A 17971-nucleotide genomic window follows, 5' to 3' on the forward strand; every position below is an offset into this window, starting at 1 on the left:
ACATGTATGTAAGTAAATGTTTTCTACAGTCATTGGTTCAGTTATTCTAGCTAGCCTAACTTCACTATCCCTGAAAAGATTCCTGCTAATTAGCTTTCCATGTTTATATTCAAAGTTATAGCGGTGCTGTGTTTTAGAAATTCTTAAGTCAGAACGTGGTTTTTCATTTTTAGATGTAAACTGGTCTGCTCACTCCTCTGCTAAACCTTGTAAATCCTTATTTACATGCATGGCTGGATTTTGAACTTTATCGTAACACCTTGATGAAGTTCTGAAGTAATCTGTTTAACTCTCAGTGCTAATGGCTGATATCCTCAGAGGCATTAGCTTTAAACCTGGAGATGGTGCTTTAATCAATCTCATGAACTTAAAAAATGATCTCGTTCAGCTAATCAACATGGCCAGAACTGAGGAGTGCATTTTCCTCTGTGTGTAAATCAACATTCAGAACCAGTTGTTTAAAAATTACCGTGGCGTTTGAGTGTTAAATCCACTGCCTAAAGTGCTGAGCTGGAGAGCTTGACAGACAGCTAGAGTTGGGTTAGTATATTCAACTGTAATGATTTTTGGCTTAACACTGAGCTGTTGAGGTGTGCTAGGAATTTATCATTATTTTCTTTGTTTATTTGCAAACTTGAGAAACACTTCAGGTCAGATCAGATTATAAAACCCATAATTTAAAAAAAATCTTTGGCTACAGCGTTATTGTATATTGTTACCAGACAATGGTGCAATACAAGGCCCTGCTTGAGGGGCCAAAAAATATTTTTAATTTTTAATGTTGACAAGTTAATAACAGCCTCTGGCACATGACCTTCCCCATCTATCCACAGCAGCTTATCAACTCTTTACAACCTTGCCTCCCAGTCACACAGCACAATTACTTACACCGCTTCAGGCTGCAGACAGTGAGTGACAAAACACCCAGGACAGTTAACAGTTTGCATGCTCCATCTGTCACTGTAGCTTTCCATCAGCGATACGGGCACGGAAAGAGGCCAAGAAACTGGGATATTTTGTAAGTGGCTCTCAGAGGAAGCAACAAGCGCTTGGATAGCAGCAGGCGCTTGCGAGAGGAGAGTGGTGAAATTCTCAGACAAGATTTAAACAAACAGAGACACAGACGCTGGCATTGCTGGCCATGGATACAGCCTCAAGCGCGCTGACAGAATAAGGCCATGAGAGATCACACACTGCCATCTCCAGATCAGGCCCAGAAGTATTCCTACAACAGCTCCTCTCACTTCAGTCAGGCTCAGCAAGTGTATAAATCATTTCTCAGAGGCAGGGGTAATAAAATGCTGGTGTCATTTCTTTTATTTCATATTTAATATTTAGTGGGACATTCAGCAGTCAGTGAAACTTATCAAGAATCAGATGATTAAGATGTTGGATTTATTTGCATGAGGAAGGTGCAGGAAAATCAAAAGTATTGCCATTTAATTTTAGCTTCCTCTATCCTCACTTTCTTTCCTCTTGTACTTTAAAAGCCATGTTACAGAGAGAAATAGTTGATATGGAAAATATCTTCACCATAGTTTATATGATATAAATCTTAATATAGTACAGGTAGTATCCAGACTAGTATAAGCTGCCTGAAAATAGATAATCTTTTTCAATATAAAAATAGTAGAAATAAATACTGTCATGAAAAGCTACCTTTATGTTTCAGGTTGATGGTTGTTGAGAATAAGTTTGCAGTTTATCCTTCTCATTACTTTCTCACACATTTAAATTCTCAAACAGTTCGACTGCCTCTCCTCCACACTTGTGCGCTCACGTGACGTGCAGTCACAGGTCGACTCTCGGGGGAGCTTTCCCTTTGGAAATAACCCCACCTTCAGGCCGTGCTCTGTTTCCACCAGCTGACAGCTCGTCTCAGTGGCATCAGCTCCTGCTGGAAACATCACATCAGAGAAGAGGGGAAAAAATTATTTAAATGCAGAACTTAGCACCTCAGTGAGCTCAGGCTTGGTGCCGCCTGCCCTTCCCGGTGAAACACAGTACATTCATATTAACTATGCTTCTTCTCAAGGCTTTTTGTGCCGCATTTGGTGGAGCCATGGAAACAGAGCGTAAGTCTGTGCTGTACTGACAGTGAGGCAGTGCGTGTAGTGTCGTGTGTGTGTGTCCTTGTGAGTCATGTTGCTGACTTGTAAAGAAGCACCTCAAACATGGCTTTTATCAAACTTGTGAGAAGAGTTTTGTGTCTGTTTCAGAGAAAGCCGCGGTAGGTTTCTGGCTTTCAGAGGAACGATATTTCTGCCATGGAGTGGGGTTTTTTTTGGAAGTGGTCACGGTCGAGTTTATAAAGGATGCTCCTGATCTGACTCCCTTTTTTTATTTGTAACCAAGGCAGCAGTGAAAGGATAAAATACAAACAGCATACACTAAACACACAGAACATGAGGTGCACATTTTTAAAGTTAAACTTTTAATAGAAAAAGTGTTTCAGGACTTAATCAGATCTATTTACTTCCTGCACAGACTATACTCATTTTTAAATTTCCATCCTTTTTTAAATGTAAACTGGGAAAGAAAATCTACAGTCCAACCTCAGTAAACTGTAACAACAAATAGGCACAATCTCATTGTCAAAGAAGCCAGCCACGGATGCTTTGTTTTACTAGCTTTACCCTTTTATTTCTGTTTGGTTTTTATGCCAAACTTTCCCTTTGCCTTCTTGTTGGTCTGCATGACTTTATTCCTTTCTGTTCCTCCCAGTTTTATTTTGAAAGTTACCTAATGTGGCTCTACAAGTTCTTAATGGTTAAATCCTTTAGGAAGGAAGGAAGTCTCACTGAGATCAAGAGCTCTCTTTCAACCGTGGACAAAAAGCACACACAAAACTTGAGACAGACACACCAAAAAACAACCCATTATGCAATTTTTTTTAACCTTCTCCCACTTATAGGCAGCAGTTTTTAAAAATTCAGGGTGAATCAGAGGTACGGCTAATGACCAGACACTGTAAGTACTGTGTTTCAGTTCAATCAAAGAGCAGAGGGAAGCAATCCGTCTTTGCAGCAGGGCCTTGTAAATAAACATCATATTTCATGATAATGCTGCTCTCTTTGATTCTCCAGTGGGCCCACCTCACTTTTTAATACAAGATGCAATGATGAGTAAGAAAAGAAACGCCTGTGATAAATTTGGGCCTTTGTTTTCTTCCCGCTGATTGAGTTCACCTGTGCTTTTTTGCCCTTCTCCCTGGTGTGTGCTTAGCCTTTGGCTTTTCTCATTTCACTAATTTGTGCCTCCTCCTCTCCTCCATATTCCCGCCTATGACAATCAATCTCAGTGCGCCGTGCTGAAGGATGTCTCAATTCCTAAAATGCATCATAGCCAAGCTAAGCCAAGCCAACTTTATTTATATGGTACTTTTAAAAGAAAAAAGCATGTGCTGATCAAAGTGCTTAAAAATAAAATTAAAGACAAAAATAAATAAATAGATAATTAATAATAAATAAATAAATATATTTAAAAATGGAAAAGTACTGGCAAAAAGCACCTACAAACCGATGATAGGAGAGGGACTTTTTATACAACTCATCTTTTTCATTCAGTTTGTTTAAGTTTAAGATGATCAAACTTTCTGCCCTTCACTCTTCTCTGTGAGATTAAAAAAAAGGTTTAATAACTTGTCAACTTTCTCCATGTTATGAATTTAAAAGTGTTGCTAAATATAAAACATGAGCACTCTTAAACCTGAGACTATAAAATACAGCAGTAGTTGGACTATAACATGTACAGCACTTTGTGAAACTCTGGTTTTATGTTAAAGTGCTTTAGAAATAAAGTTGGTATGGTATGGTATGGTATAACAAAATAATTTATGACACAATTGTGCCATGAAGTTGCTTTAAAGGCAGTGATCAAATATGCAGCTCAACCTGCTGTAGTGACCTCTTACAAGTAAGGGAGCAGCTTATTCATAATGAATTACCACAGTTGAAACCACTATTTGTAAATGTACAACTGTATCACTCATTATCTGTTTGAATGACCTCTGGTTTGTTTAAAGCCAGTTCAACCGGTTTTCTCATAAATGACAAACTAGCTAATAGTGATATCAATAAAATACATCAATACGTATCATTCTTGTTAAATATTAATAAATAAACATCATTAATAATAAAAAAAACAAAGCGTAAACCCTAATTGAAGTTAGACATAATGCTGTATATAACACATTCACCTATGAGTCCTCGCAAAGATACAACCAGGCAACTGTCCCCACTGGCCAGGATGTAATTTTTTCTTGCCGGCACTTTTACAAAAAAATCCAGTGATCAACTTTGAGCCTTAAACATTCCTCCTGTAAATGTCTTACCTTTAATTTTTGCGCAGTAAATGAGGTATTTAGTGTTAGTCATGCACGTCATAGGAACTGATCACGTTAAAGGAAGCTAATTGAAAATCTTTTAGCGATAAATAAAAGGAGTCAAGGAAAAACTTATGGAGGCACAGAATGTCTTGTGCTTGTCATTTTGACACTGAACCTGCTCTAGATGACTAATTCAAATGACTCAGACCTTTAAAATGTCAACAGCAACGATGCTTTGAAAAACTGTGAAAGGACAGTGTTGAGCGGACGAGCTATGTTACACTTACACCCTCATCTCATTCAACTGAAAGAATGTTCAAAGGCGCACGCCTTGCCGACCCTTTTCATCTGCCTGTCAGATTCGACCTGAAGCTGCAGCCTTGGATGTGCGCCTCTTCCTGCAGCAGTGGATGTGGAGTGCTTCTGTTTATATGGACATCACAAATAAATCCAAAGTTTGCCTCATTTTGTTTTGGCACATGGCCGGGGGGTGGGGTGGTGGGGGTTTATGATTAAAACCAGACTGTGCTTGCCCGACTCGAAGCCAGAAAAATAGATTGTAGTTACGCATACTCTGCACAAGAGGGAAGTACAGAAACACGCACGTGTCTTCAGCATCTGCAAAGGTGGACTCTTAAAACCAGTGCTTAACTCTATATCTGCTGTCTAATTTTCTGCCTCTGCTACAGGGACTTTTTCACAGAGTCACCTTGTTATTAAGTCTGGCTCTGTGATGATACATCTGTCTGTGGCATGAGAAGAAAGGCTCAGTCCCACCTCATCAGCCCATAACAGTAAATTATGCCAGCTCTGAGGCAGAGCTATGATCTTCCTGTAAATCTAATGACGACCTTTTTTTTGTCACATGGTTGCAGTCAGGCGGCTGTGGGGTCTTCTTTTGCCAGTAACGGCTGAGCTCCTGCCAAGTTCAAGTTCCCTCGAAGTTATGACTAAGGTACACTGCAAAAAAAAGTCTCAAGATTTAAGGCCGTCACATTCAATATATTAAAGTGCTTTTTTAAGCCAAAATAACAGCAATGAGTAATAATCAACAGCTAATTGCATTTCGCAAGATCAGAAATTTCTCAAATCTACTCGTAAAAGAAGAATTTTACTTCAGCGAATGAAATTTTCTCACCCTGTTGACTAATTGCAACCACATGTGTAACCAGACTCAAGAATGAACTCTAATTTCTCATTTCACTTGCCAAGACAGACACGTTTTGCAGTGTAGTGAAGACTGGGAAATCATGTGACATCAACAAAAGCAGACGCATAACAATCCCTTCGCTGCCGCCCACACACAGACACCGCGCACTCGCGCGCGCACACAAAAACACATATATCAAACACATACATCCTTTTTTGTAAAAAGGGAGGAACGCTGCAATTCATTTACTGCCTTTAAACCCTGCGCTGCCAGTAAACAGAGCCAACGTAATCAGCAGTGAGCCCGGACAGAAACATCAACATTGTAAAAGAAGAGCGAGAGAGAGACAGGGAGGAAAAAAAAGTTCCTCTAAACGTACCATTAATTGTTCCCCTGCCTGGTCCCTCTTTGACCTCCAGTCACTACAGCAGGGTCTCATGTTTCAGGCCCCCATGGCACTGGAGGACACCACCCCCCTCCTTCACACCATGCTGGTGCTCTGGCGACCTCTACTAGGGTAGGCAGGGGTCCTCACAGGCTTGGGAGGTGGGTATGGGCCCTTCCCACAGCGGCCGTTTTGGGGGTAAGGCGGAGGCTTTTGAGTTCTTAGATTGGAGGTGCTGTTCCCTATGATGACCTTAGGGTCTAGGGTCTGCGGGTGGGGTTCGGGACGAGCTTGGCCTGTGTGGTTGGAGTCTTTCGAGGGGTACAGGTGAGGCGGGTGGCCGTTCAAACCTGGCTTTTCGTGGTCCTTAATTAGATTGGGCGGGGTGAAGTGGCTGGTCTTCACTACCGACGCCATGTGGACAGGAGAAGGAGAGTTAGATCTGAGGATGACGCGGTCTTCATCGACGTGCTGTGATGCCTGAACTGAAGCTGGCTTGTGATTGGGCAGCATGGTGACCCTGAGGTCTCCTGAATGCGTTGAGTCGTGAAAGTTATTGGATGACCCCTGAGCGATGCAGGGCGGCTCCTCACTGAGGTCGATATTCGCTGTGAGACGATCAATCTGCTCAACCACCTGAATGAAAATAGAGAGAAATACATATGAACAAACTGCAGTGGAGTTTCAGTTACAGTACTTTGTTTGTGTACTTGCATTTTTATTCGACTTTCTGCTGCAGTTTGCTGGTCTGTAGCATTCATGTGTCAACGAAATGCCACAATCATCCCAGGAGTGGACATCTGAACAAGGTCAAACTGTGTAATGCTCAGAGAAGTTTAAAACAACCCAATCTCTACACCTACAGATCTCAGTTAGCATGTTGAATATAATATTAATATTGGGGCGACCGTGGCTCAGGGGGGTTGGGAAGCGCATCTGTAACCGGAAGGTTGCCGGTTCGATCCCCAGGCTCTCTGTCCTGGTCGTTGTGTCCTTGGGCAAGACACTTTACCCTATCGCCTACTGGTGTTGGCCAGAGGGGCCGATGGCGCGATATGGCAGCCTCGCTTCTGTCAGTCTGCCCCAGGGCAGCTGTGGCTACAACCGTAGCTTGCCTCCACCAGTGTGTGAATGTGAGAGTGAATGAATAGTGGCATTGTAAAGCGCTTTGGGTGCCTTGAAAAGCGCTATATAAATCCAATCCATTATTATTATTATTAAACTTCATGAAGGTACAATTGCTCTAAGACTGAACCAATATGGCTTCTGTGGAAGAGTTTAGGAGAAAGACTTCGCTTTTCAGCATGGTTTAAGTTCAAGACTCCACACCTCTGGGCAGATGACACAAAAGTTGAGACGTCATAATTCACAGCACCACAGTTGGAGAAAACCAAACACAGCATATCAACACAACCTCACGTCAAGCACGATGGTGGGGAGGTGATGAGTTGGACTTGTTTTACAGCCACAGGACCTGGGCACCTTTTACCATCAAGTCAACCACGAACTCCTCTGTATCCCAAAGTACTTTAGAGCCAAATATGAGGACATCTGTCAGACAGATAAAGCTTGACCGAAACTGGGTCATACAACATGACGATGATCCCCACTGCACAGCTGCAAATCTACAGCAGGATGGCTAAAAAAGTAAAGAATCAAGGTGTTGCAATGGCCCAGAGTCCAGACCTCAACCTGCTGTGTCAAAATGCTGAAGTGGTATTTTAAGAGAGCTGTGCATAAACAAATGCCCGCAAACCTCAATGACTTGAAGCAACATTGTAGATTTTGCCAAAATTCCTCCACAACAACAAGTGAGACTGAAAAGTCACACAGAACACAATCACTTCAAGTTTTTGCCGCTAAAAGTGCTTCTACAAGGGACTGAATAATGGTTTACACTTCATGTTTCGTGTGAAAACTTTAAAAACGTAAAAAAATCTACATTTTTTTATTTCTTCCTAACCTATTGCTCCACCTTAATACCAGTCACATGCTACATACATCAGTATTAGCACATGCTGTTGATAGCTGTAGCTCTTCGAGGCCATAACACTTTAGTTTGGAGACTTTTGTGGGCTTTTGAATGCAGGAATTTGTTTTTACGTTTTGGTATTTGTACTGAAGTAATGGATCTGAAAGCTTCTTCCTCCGCTGCCAAACTCTATTTCTAACTACAACAGATTGAGACAATTTAACCAATTAGTCAAATTAAAGCTCTTTTTTGTCTCTGGATCTCTTTTGTTTACAACTGTCTCAGTTCACTATTATGGCGGTTTTTATTTGTAACAGCAAAATGCCAGACCTTGCACCAACGCAGTCAGCTGTGAATCAATGCCATTTTACAGCTGCATGCAAAATGGATACTGTAAGAGCAGGGCATAATTTAGTAACAGTCTCAAGCCAGGCTTTTTAATGTGCTGCCCGGAACGCTGCCAATTTCGGCAGCGTTTTTCAAAAGGTCAGAGCAAATCGTTCTCAATCACTGCTTCGGTAGGAGATGATGACTGAGTTGCAAATGCAGTCAGCATGCACACACACACACATACACATACACACGTATACACAAGGACACATATAATGACATGCTCTTCATGAACGTGCACTCAGAGATACACGACCTGTGTCAATCTGTTCTGCACAGTGGATTGTTATGTCAGCATCTGAGCTTTGTGTTAATCCTTTTAAATGTCACAGTTTCCAGGAGAGAATTGATGAAAGACTGGGTCATCTGCACCAGATGCAGGTTTTTCTATATTAGACACCTGATGTACACGTAAGGATTATACAGTTATAATAATAGACCCTCCTACCTCTTTCATCTCGACGTGAACTTGCTTCAAACCCCCCAACACATCCTCCAGATCTGTCACCACTTGTCGAATTTGATCCCTCACCAAATCCTGCCGTCTCTTTTGCTTTGTCACCTCCAAACCCTGGAGCTGGTGGTTGTTTCCGGATGGTGATTTTGAGGTTTCTGGACTGGGGATGTCGGAAGGAGGGATGTAGGACCCCTTCCGTCTGCTTTGGTTCAAATTCTTTTGTGGGACCTCAGTGGGGAAAAAGCCACCACATCCATTCAAACCCTCCTCTGATCCACCCTTCAGTCTCCCTGGGTCCTGATGGCTATCTCCTTCCTCCCCTCCCTCGGTGAACACAGGCCTCGGTCTACAGTGGCCATTTGGCATGTGCAAATGGCCCAGTTGGGGATTGTATAGGTCCAAATGATGGTTCTCAAAGTTGCATCCATCGCTTTCCTCCTCATCCACAGAGACGTACCTGACAGTCCTCCTGTGTCTGTACCCCTGACCTTTGACCTGAAGATGAGGGAGAGGATGTGGTATCCCAGCGTTAAAGGGGTGTGCCCTGCTGTTGCTGCGCACCACACAGCCACACTGTTCTCTGACAGATGAATAGTGTCTCACCCCAGGCTCCAGTGGGTAGTTCCACTGGGCAGCGTTCAACTCCCAGGGGAAGACTTGGCTCAAGTCATCTGACTGGCTATAAGGGCCCTGCCCTGCAAACACAGACCTCCTCTGTGGGCTGTGATGACCACTTTTCTCAACTCTGTCCACCACGAAAGCTCTACCTCCTACATCTTTAACCCGAGGAGCCCGGGTGTCTCTCCTGAAGTCCAGCGATGGGTGGTCTGTCTGTCTGGGTGATGCTGGTTGATATCCCAGTCCACCGTGATGGCCGTACGGCTCATAGTGGATGCAGTGCTGGCAGGGGCATGGGGCAGGATTGTTGCTGTGCTGAAGAAATCGTTGGTGTCCCGTTGCTTGTGCGCCTTCTGTGTACATGTCCGAAGAAGTCCAAAGACTTGCGTCGAAAACGACTTAGAAAACAACTGGTTTCCTCCCCTCCCAGCTCTCTCCAGCCCAGTCATTCACTCGCTCTGTTTTCCTCATCTGCGTCTTCCCACAAGAAAACTTTTCACCAGCTCTTTTTTTTTAACTCTCTACCCAAGACTCCCTCCCCTTCCTTCCTGCCTGTTGTTTCCTTTCGTCTTCACTTCTGTAGTTAGTAATCTTTGCGTAGGTACTTTCCCTATACCCTCTTTCTCCTACTTCTCGTAACTTTTTCTTACTCCTTCTTCCTCACCCTGTAGCCCTCTCTCCTGCACGGGGCCCCTCTCCACCTCCCTCCCTCTCTCTCTGTCTCTCGTTCTACCTCTCCCGCCTCGTTGTTCTGTCTCATTTGCTGCTGCAGGCTTTCAGTCCCTCTCTCTCTCTCTCTCTCTCTCTCTCTCTCTCTCTCTCTCACTCTGGCAGTGTATTTCCCGTTTCCTCCCCTCCCCTCTCCCGCTCTCTTCTCTTTCTCCACCTCTTACTCCGTCTCTTGCCTCTGGTATATTCTCTCACTTCGTCGGCTGTACCTGAATTTGAGAATTTCTTCTTCACCCACCACCTGAAATCCTGCAGCTTTGTGAGGCTCCTCCGTTAAAGGACTCCATGGATCTCTGTCTCTGAGAGAAGCGCGTGAAAGAGTCCCAGCTCCGGTGCTGAGCTCATTAGACCAACTAAAGCCTTTGCACTCTGCAATTAAACGCTGCCTGGGATTCCTCGGCCAGAGACTGAGAGAGAAGGGGAGGGGTGGAGAGAAGCACTTGGGGGAGGTGGGGTTTCTAACATATACACACAAGGGAGTAGACAGCTCTCTGAGTCAAGGAGACAGAGCCACTGCCAAGGGGAGCATTTTTCACTTTTCTCTACCTCTCTCCACACCAATTTCTTTTCCTCCTCGTCCTTTGCCTCTCCTATCATCCGCACTCTGTCACTGTCTCAGTTAAAGTGACTTCACCTCAACAGTTGTGCAAAACTTCCTTCTGCTGAGGCAAGCACAGGCAGGATATCTTTGCTCCCTCAAATCCATACATTGGGATTTGAATGCCACTTAAACAGCACACTGTTAAATGTTTGCAAGCCATGTTAATTTCATCATCTGTTTGATTGAGTTTCTTCTCTCTTCAGATAAGATAATCTCCAGATGAATGGAGCAAAAAAGAAAAAACAGAATTAAATAAGCATGATGAGTAATCAAGATCGCTCTCTCTCTCTGTCTCTCTCTCTTTCTCTCCCTCCAAAATAGCACAGTGCGTCAGTATTGCAGCTCTTTGTCCACAGCGACTGAGGACGGCAAGGCGTTTATTTTCAAAGAAAATAACTGGAGCTTTGAAAACAATGGGTTGTAAAAAAGAACTACTGAGAATAACAGCAGAGGAAGATGAAGGGGATTCATCCATCGCAGCAGGAGGATGAGCAGTGCAGCTGCAGCCGCTGGAAAAGACTGGTGTAACACAGCCGGAGGAATTTATATATCTGTGTGCAGTTTATTTATGTGGGCACAGATATGCATATTTAAATATACAAAGGTAAAGTTGTTCAGATTGAGTGTGTAGTGATTCTTAAAATCTGCAATAACTCAATGTTCATCCACTTGATTTCTGTGGGAACAAGCTGTGATCGGTCATCGGTATATAAATTAAGTAGAAACCTCCAATGCTGAACATGCACCAACACGACCTGTTGACACATCCAGATGTTACAGAGCAACATGTGTCTGGCCACTAGATGACTGCAAGTCCAATAATAATTCCTCTCCTTCTAGCCGTGTTTTAGTCTCCACCATCTCGGGGGGAAATATCTGCCACTGTAGATGCTGAATGCTTTAGCAGCTTCACTAGTTGATAACTTTTTTTATTTGGTATGCAGGTGGCTACAGTCGGCATTTAAAGCTTTTTGAAAGCAGTGAGGTTAAACTCAGACAGCAAAGCTGCAAAACAGACAGCTAAACAAAGATCTGAAGAATGTCAAAGACTCTATAGTGCTGAAGGGAACTGACGGTTTAAAATTTCTGTGGGTTAATCACCATGAAACGCCATTTACACAAGCTAGGAGTCATATGACCCTGATAAAGTAAAAATATTAATTACAGCTGCTTTAAAGAATAATTTCTGTCAGGGTATTTGTCGGCTACAGTAGCAGATAACTGTGTACATTATTTAGTATGCAAGCAGCTACAGCTGGGTTTTTTAAAGCAGTGAGGGTGGACCTAAAAGGTAGAGCTGCTGCACTGAAAGCTAAACAAAGATCTGAAGGAAGCCATAAGACTTTATATCCCTAAAGGGAACCAACAAGTGGTTTGAATTTTGTTTGGGTTAATCTCTATGAGCAGCCATTTTGGGCTTGCTTCTAGTCACATGACTGTTAGCAATCCTGACAGGAGTGATTGATCCCCATTTCCAGCCAGAGATATTAAAGGGATAGATGCCTTATTTAAATGTTATGACAAAATGCCCCATTGTTATCTGTCTATAGAGAACAACAAACATTTTGACTGCTTTTATTAGCACAATCCTGCCGATACTAAAGAGTCAGTTAGCTGAGAGCGAGGGAAAAAAGCAGTCATCAGTCACATTTGAACACTTTCTCGGTGCCATTTTAAACCCATGAATATAAGTCCTGCGCTCCAGCCATCTCGCTCTCATACATATAAATTCATTCAATCCAGACAGACAGACAGATGAGAAAGTCGATAAGAGAAGACAGAGCAACACCTCAGCCTGTCATCGGGTTCTCAGTGCTTCTCAGGAGGGTTTTCTCAGCCAGATCCTTGTCTGTGAGGTAAAAGGAATATCAAAGGTTGTCATTATCACACGGTCTGTGCCCATACATATAGATGGGTGCACTATATGTGTGCATGTTGCCTCAGAAAGTTCCCAGCTTGTGCAGCTCTTACATCACACTGTTTTTTGTCAGCCGGCCCGCTTCACTGCACGACTGGAGGGGAAGCACCGAGTAGAAAATAGGAGCCACACTTCACCACTCTGAACTCTTTTGTCCTCGCCATGGTCAAGATGAAATAATTAGCACATATGGATATTTCGAACTGAGCCCTTAACAAGAGCTCAATATGGTGTCTGGAATGTCCTGGATGGCATGTGGCCTATTTACCCACCTGCAGATGTACAGACTTACTGTGGATAATTCAATGTGTAGTGTTTGAGTATGTTTTGTCTGTATTATACTGTTTATTGTCATAATATATAGGCTAGTTTTAGCCTCTCTGAACTAGCTACTAACTTGTATAAATATATAGGTTTATTTTTATTACCTCAGAATACACTGCTGAATATTTCAAGCCATGTTGTCCCTCAATAAGTCTGCAAGCATCAGAATATGATCAAATACTCCAACTAACCCAGTGACTGAACCTAAATGTGAAACAGAAAGGGCTTTTGTAAATCTGGTCCAACAAATTAGAATCAGCTTGACCCTTTTCTGTTGCTGAATGTAAATTTACAAACTGTTCTCATGCTAAGAAAGAAAGAAAGAAAGAAAGAAAGAAAGAAAGAAAGAAAGCTTAGTCCTTTTATCATGAGCCTTATAATAAAAAGAAAAAAGCTTTCTGACTTGACCTCTAAATCCATTCCTGAGTTTATGGGCCCTGAGTTTTGCCCTTTTATTTTGAAATCTTCTGTAGAATACCTATATCCTCCTTTGTTCTTGTTACTCCATGTTTATTGATTTATCCCCTAAACACTCATCCCTTTTCATCACAATTAAATATACCAAAGTTGTTTCCATTAGAAATAATCTCTTTATGGATTGAAATAGAGTGAATGTAAGTCTGCTTCACAGCATATTTCAAATGTGTGTATCTGCAGACTGGTATGCACTCCCTCCATTTCAGTCTTCCACTCTTAGTGTGCAATTGTGGGCAAGCTTGGCCCCAGCTGCTCACAGCTTCTCTTGCTAGGTTCCCACTTGTGCGTTTAGTTCAGCAAAAGGAGGAAAACACATTCCTTCGCTGTTTCCCCCATAAAGACAATGTTTAACGGCCTTTCCTGTATCATTAATGATGAGTTTTGACACCTCAGTGTTTATCAATGAAGATGTGGTTTGACGACAATTACAATAGCTTCTGGATTTTTCCATGAGTAGCTCTAGAAAAGGCAGTGATCTGGAAGCAGACCTGAAACATGACAAAACCCGCTCAGTCCAGAAAAGAGAAACAAGGGTCACCCCTAGCAGGCGTCCAAGGGGGAAAGGTCATTATTCTAGCATGTCAGGGGGGTCAGCTCAAAATATTCAGTGACTGCATCTATTAAACAAAACTGTCATCAAAAACAACACATTTACCCAGATTAATGCTTGCTGGGCCTCGTAAATTAAATTACAGTAACATAAATTTTTGTCAGCTAACTCAGAAACTATAAAACATGGGCACTGCCTTCAGGTCGAACAAAATTAGCCAATGTGGAAATGCCTAAAAACATTCCTCTGAAGTCCACAAGACGGCGATAGCTGTAGTTGCTAAAAGACTTGTGGTCCTTGAAGAAACAACTTTTTTGACTTTACCTCCATTGCAGAGTTTATGGGTTCAGTCACTCATTTAAGCCTTTTTTTTTTATCTTGGTCATACCATGTTTAAATATTGCAGATTATCCTTGGTGTGCAAGTGGTTTCACAGTCTGTCCCAACCCTCAGAAAATGCTAATGTTGAGCCTTCAGAAACAAATGGATGTCAGGGTAGCTGCGTCCTTTTATTATGCTGTCTAATTAGTATCACAGGGCTTCTCTCATACTTTAAGTGCACTCGTTTCATTTCAGCGTAGTGTGAGTCCCATTGTTTTTCCTGTCATTTATATTGCTGGTAGACCTTCTGTTGTCCTCTCCTGTTTCACCGTGTGCATGTGTATCCGTTTCACCGCTCCATGCAAACACAACAAGAAACATCTGACTGATGATTATCCTTGTGATTTGTAATCCAGCATATAAAAAAAAACAAATTTTTCCAAAAGTTAAAGTACTGATTTTAATCTGCAGTGGTCCTTAAGGTTTCTGCACCTTTGCACAATCTTTGAAATGTGCCATTCATTGTAAGTATTCAGCATTTCTGCCTTAAAAGTCACTTATTATTCAAAATCCACAGTTTAATTCCTTCTTCACAACTCAACCCATGTGCTTTCTGCTGATATTTCCTGTTTATCCCTACTGTAACTGTAACATAATATAAAATCAAGTACACAACATGAATGTAGTATACTATTAGTCCAGACTTGGATAAAAACAAAGAAAATGTCAGACTGCATGACTGAGCGACCAAAAAATGCATATCCTCAATGTGTCAAGGCATTTTTTGAAATTGCTCACTGTTCATGATGACCACACAAGATCTATTTAGGAGAATTTCTGGGTCACATCACATGGTCATCACAAGCAGATGCAGTTTCCCCAGTTGTTGTTATCACAAAAATGTAGATTACAGAGGGAAATGGAAATGCAGTTGTCATAATTCAAGAAAAATAAAGTAATAGTAAAACTCTTCAAAAAAGAAGAGAGTTGTGAGACTTTGACAACAAAATGTAAAAACATGACTCCCACATCGTACTGTGCTGGTATCTTGACGGCACACAGATCAGAGCACACGATCTCCGAACAGTATGGATCATACACGGTGTGAAAGTGGCTACAGCAACAGCTGACTAGTATTTTGATTAGTTATTCACAAGAATTTGTCTTCTATAATATAACCTTATTAGGTACACCTGTTCAACAGGTTATTAGCACTAATATTGAAACAGCCATTCATGTGGCAGTAACTCAGTGCATTTAGGCATGTAGACATGCTGAAGATGGCCTCCTAAAAATCAAACAGACTATCAAAACAGAAAGGAGAATTTTATTTTACATTGTGCCAAATCACAACAACACTTGCCTCAAGGTGCTTTGTATTGTAAAGTAAGGACCCTACAATAATACAATAATATGAATGAAGAATCCACACCTGTTGCCACTCTTGTCAGCTAAGAGCAGTAAAAACCAAGGCTACAATTCAAACAAATCACCAAAGTTGGACAACAGAAGAAAAACACTGTCTGGTTTGATGAATCTCAATTTCTGTTGCAACATTCAGATGTTACGGTCTAATTTGGTGTAAACAACAAGAAAGTATGAGCTCATCCTGCCTTGGTTCAGGGTAGTGGTGGAGGTGTAACGGTGTCTTTTCTTGGCACACTTTGGGCTCTTTAGTACCAGTTGAATATCATTTAAACACCACAGCCTACCTGAACATTGTTGCCAACACGTTCTCACTCCCAAAGCGTAATATTTTACGCTAGGTGACAAATCGTCAACCGGGCACCCAACACGTCCCTAAATGAAGAGATCGGAAAAATTGAGAAACATGAGAACTGTGTGGAATCAATCTACACATGTTCATTCATGATACTTAAATCGCTTTGGAAAACACTATTTAACGTCATTAAGGTGCTGGTTAAGGTTAGGGGTAAGGTTATGGTTATGGCACCTTTCGAGTCCCTCAGGAACGCCGCGGGACGTGACAAATTGTCACGTTACGCCTCGGGAGTGAGAATGGGCTGTTGTTGCTGACTATGTCCAACACTACTGGCTAATGGCTGCTTCCAGCAGAAGGGACCATGTTATAAAGTTCACATCATTGCAAACTGCTTTCTCAAACTCACAACACTGAGTTCTCTTTACTCAAACGGCCTCTACAGTCACAGGGGCTCAATCTAGGTGAGTATTTTTTGGATGTGGCGTAACAGGAGGATTGGCTTTGTGATGTTATGTGGATATAGATCTCTCTGGGGAATTTTCACAGTTTGTTGTTTTTTTTCTGTCAAACTTCTCTTTACACCTTTTACAGAGAGAAGCTTTCTAACTCTGACATGACCGAGAAATAGCCCTAAACCTACGTAAGGCAAAATAATTTTTATTTTATTATATTTCCTATGATTGTATTGACATGGGAGAACAATTTTTCAAAACCTAAATATCACATATTCTGATACAACAGGGCTTAAAGGTATTCAGACATCACAGTGTTAATAAATCTGGGACAAAAAAAAGGACTTTACCTGTTTTCATGTTATTTGTCGAGTACACAACAGGGTGAGCCCTCTGAGTGCTTTAATGAGGATGAAGAGCTCCTGTATCTGTAGATGAGGTCAATGTAATTTCACTCCAAACTGATCTCCCGTTGAGAGGAGATTATTGGATTTCATGAGAAGCCCCCATCACGGTAAAAAAGCAAGCAAAAAAAATTTCATCTAGTCTTGAAATGAGATTACATTTCTTTAATAATACGTGAACAACTCTGTGTGTGAAACATCAAAAACTGACAAGATTCATACTTAATCATGCAGATTTCTGCTTACTAAAGGTGCTTGAAAGGCTTTGAAGCAGGATTTAACTTACTCCGACAAGAGAGATGGGCTAAAAAAAAAAAAAAAAGAAAGAAAAAACTGCAGACAGAAGCAATATCTCCAGTGTGGGATAGTGACTTGTGTCAAGCCTCACTGATAAAGGACCGCGTTAGATCAAACGCACAGGGAGGTCTTATCTTCTATCAGGGTTCAATGTGCTTGTGCATGTCCTGCTTTAAGGGAGCACAATGGTTAGGTTGTTCCAAAGAGGATTTACAAAACAATTCCCATTTCCAAGCCAGGAAACTCAATTGCATCATAGTGCCACAGAAAATGCTGCGTCATGTATTTCCCAACTCCCAACCAAGTTATTCTTGGTTGGGAGCTCAGAGACGCTGTACTTTTGTTTTAAAGGTCTCAAAAGCACTTTTTTTTAAAGGTTTATTTTATAACTCTTTGTGCAAGGCTTTTAAAAACCATTCTTCAGAAGACAGAAAACATTCATGCATTTAAATGTACTTTACATGAATTCAAATCAAATTTATTGCATTAAGTCCTTGACATGAGTTAACGTGGTGAATCATCACATGCGACTCCTTTCACAATACATGCAGAGAGTGAATCTGCAAAGACCTCCAATGACCTCAGGGCGCTGTTGTTAATTTGTCTTTATATGACCAGCACCAAGGACACCACGTGGCAGCCAGCTGTTAAGAAAAGGCCTGAAATCCAAATGACAATGGCAAAAAGCACTAATGGACAGCATAATGACAGGAGTGAGAGTGTTGCCTTGAGAAGCACAGCTGAGATGGCTCACAGAAAGCTGTTGCCATGGCTAACAGTAAGAAAATGGGAATGAAATGATTCATTTTGCCCTGTTAGCATAGGATTGCACTTGCCATGGGGACAAAGTGCAGAGAAGAGAACAAAAAACAGCTT

At 41.8% G+C, this 17971-nt stretch overlaps 1 protein-coding gene across 2 annotated transcripts; it reads right to left on the reverse strand.

The window, feature by feature from the left end:
* Positions 1-914: 914 nt before the first annotated feature.
* LOC146553358 (uncharacterized) lies at positions 915-10431 on the reverse strand. 2 transcript variants are annotated; one of them, XM_085255149.1, is made up of 3 exons: positions 8673-10431; positions 5857-6498; positions 915-1894 (listed from the first exon to the last, which is right to left on the reverse strand). In XM_085255149.1, exons 1-2 carry the CDS (start codon positions 9660-9662, stop codon positions 5959-5961), a joined length of 1530 nt encoding a protein of 509 aa, XP_085111275.1. In that variant the 5' UTR covers positions 9663-10431; the 3' UTR covers positions 915-1894; positions 5857-5958. The 2 variants fall into 2 exon arrangements, with proteins under 2 accessions (XP_085111275.1, XP_085111272.1); XM_085255146.1 differs by having other exon boundaries at positions 917-1897.
* Between the last annotated feature and the right edge of the window lie 7540 nt (positions 10432-17971).

Source organism: Mchenga conophoros, linkage group LG18 (assembly GCF_057382185.1).
Source record: "Mchenga conophoros isolate Kocher_MC1m ecotype Shallow Benthic linkage group LG18, M_conophoros_male_GT1.1, whole genome shotgun sequence".
Taxonomy (NCBI): Eukaryota; Metazoa; Chordata; class Actinopteri; order Cichliformes; family Cichlidae; genus Mchenga; species Mchenga conophoros.

Bases quoted from the DNA above. Each gene is read 5' to 3' on its own strand.
- LOC146553358 (XM_085255149.1), bottom strand. From the start codon at position 9,662: ATGTACACAGAAGGCGCACAAGCAACGGGACACCAACGATTTCTTCAG. The intron at 6,499-8,672 runs GTAGGAGGGTCT...ATTTTCATTCAG, and splicing joins TTCACGTCGAGATGAAAGAG to GTGGTTGAGCAGATTGATCG.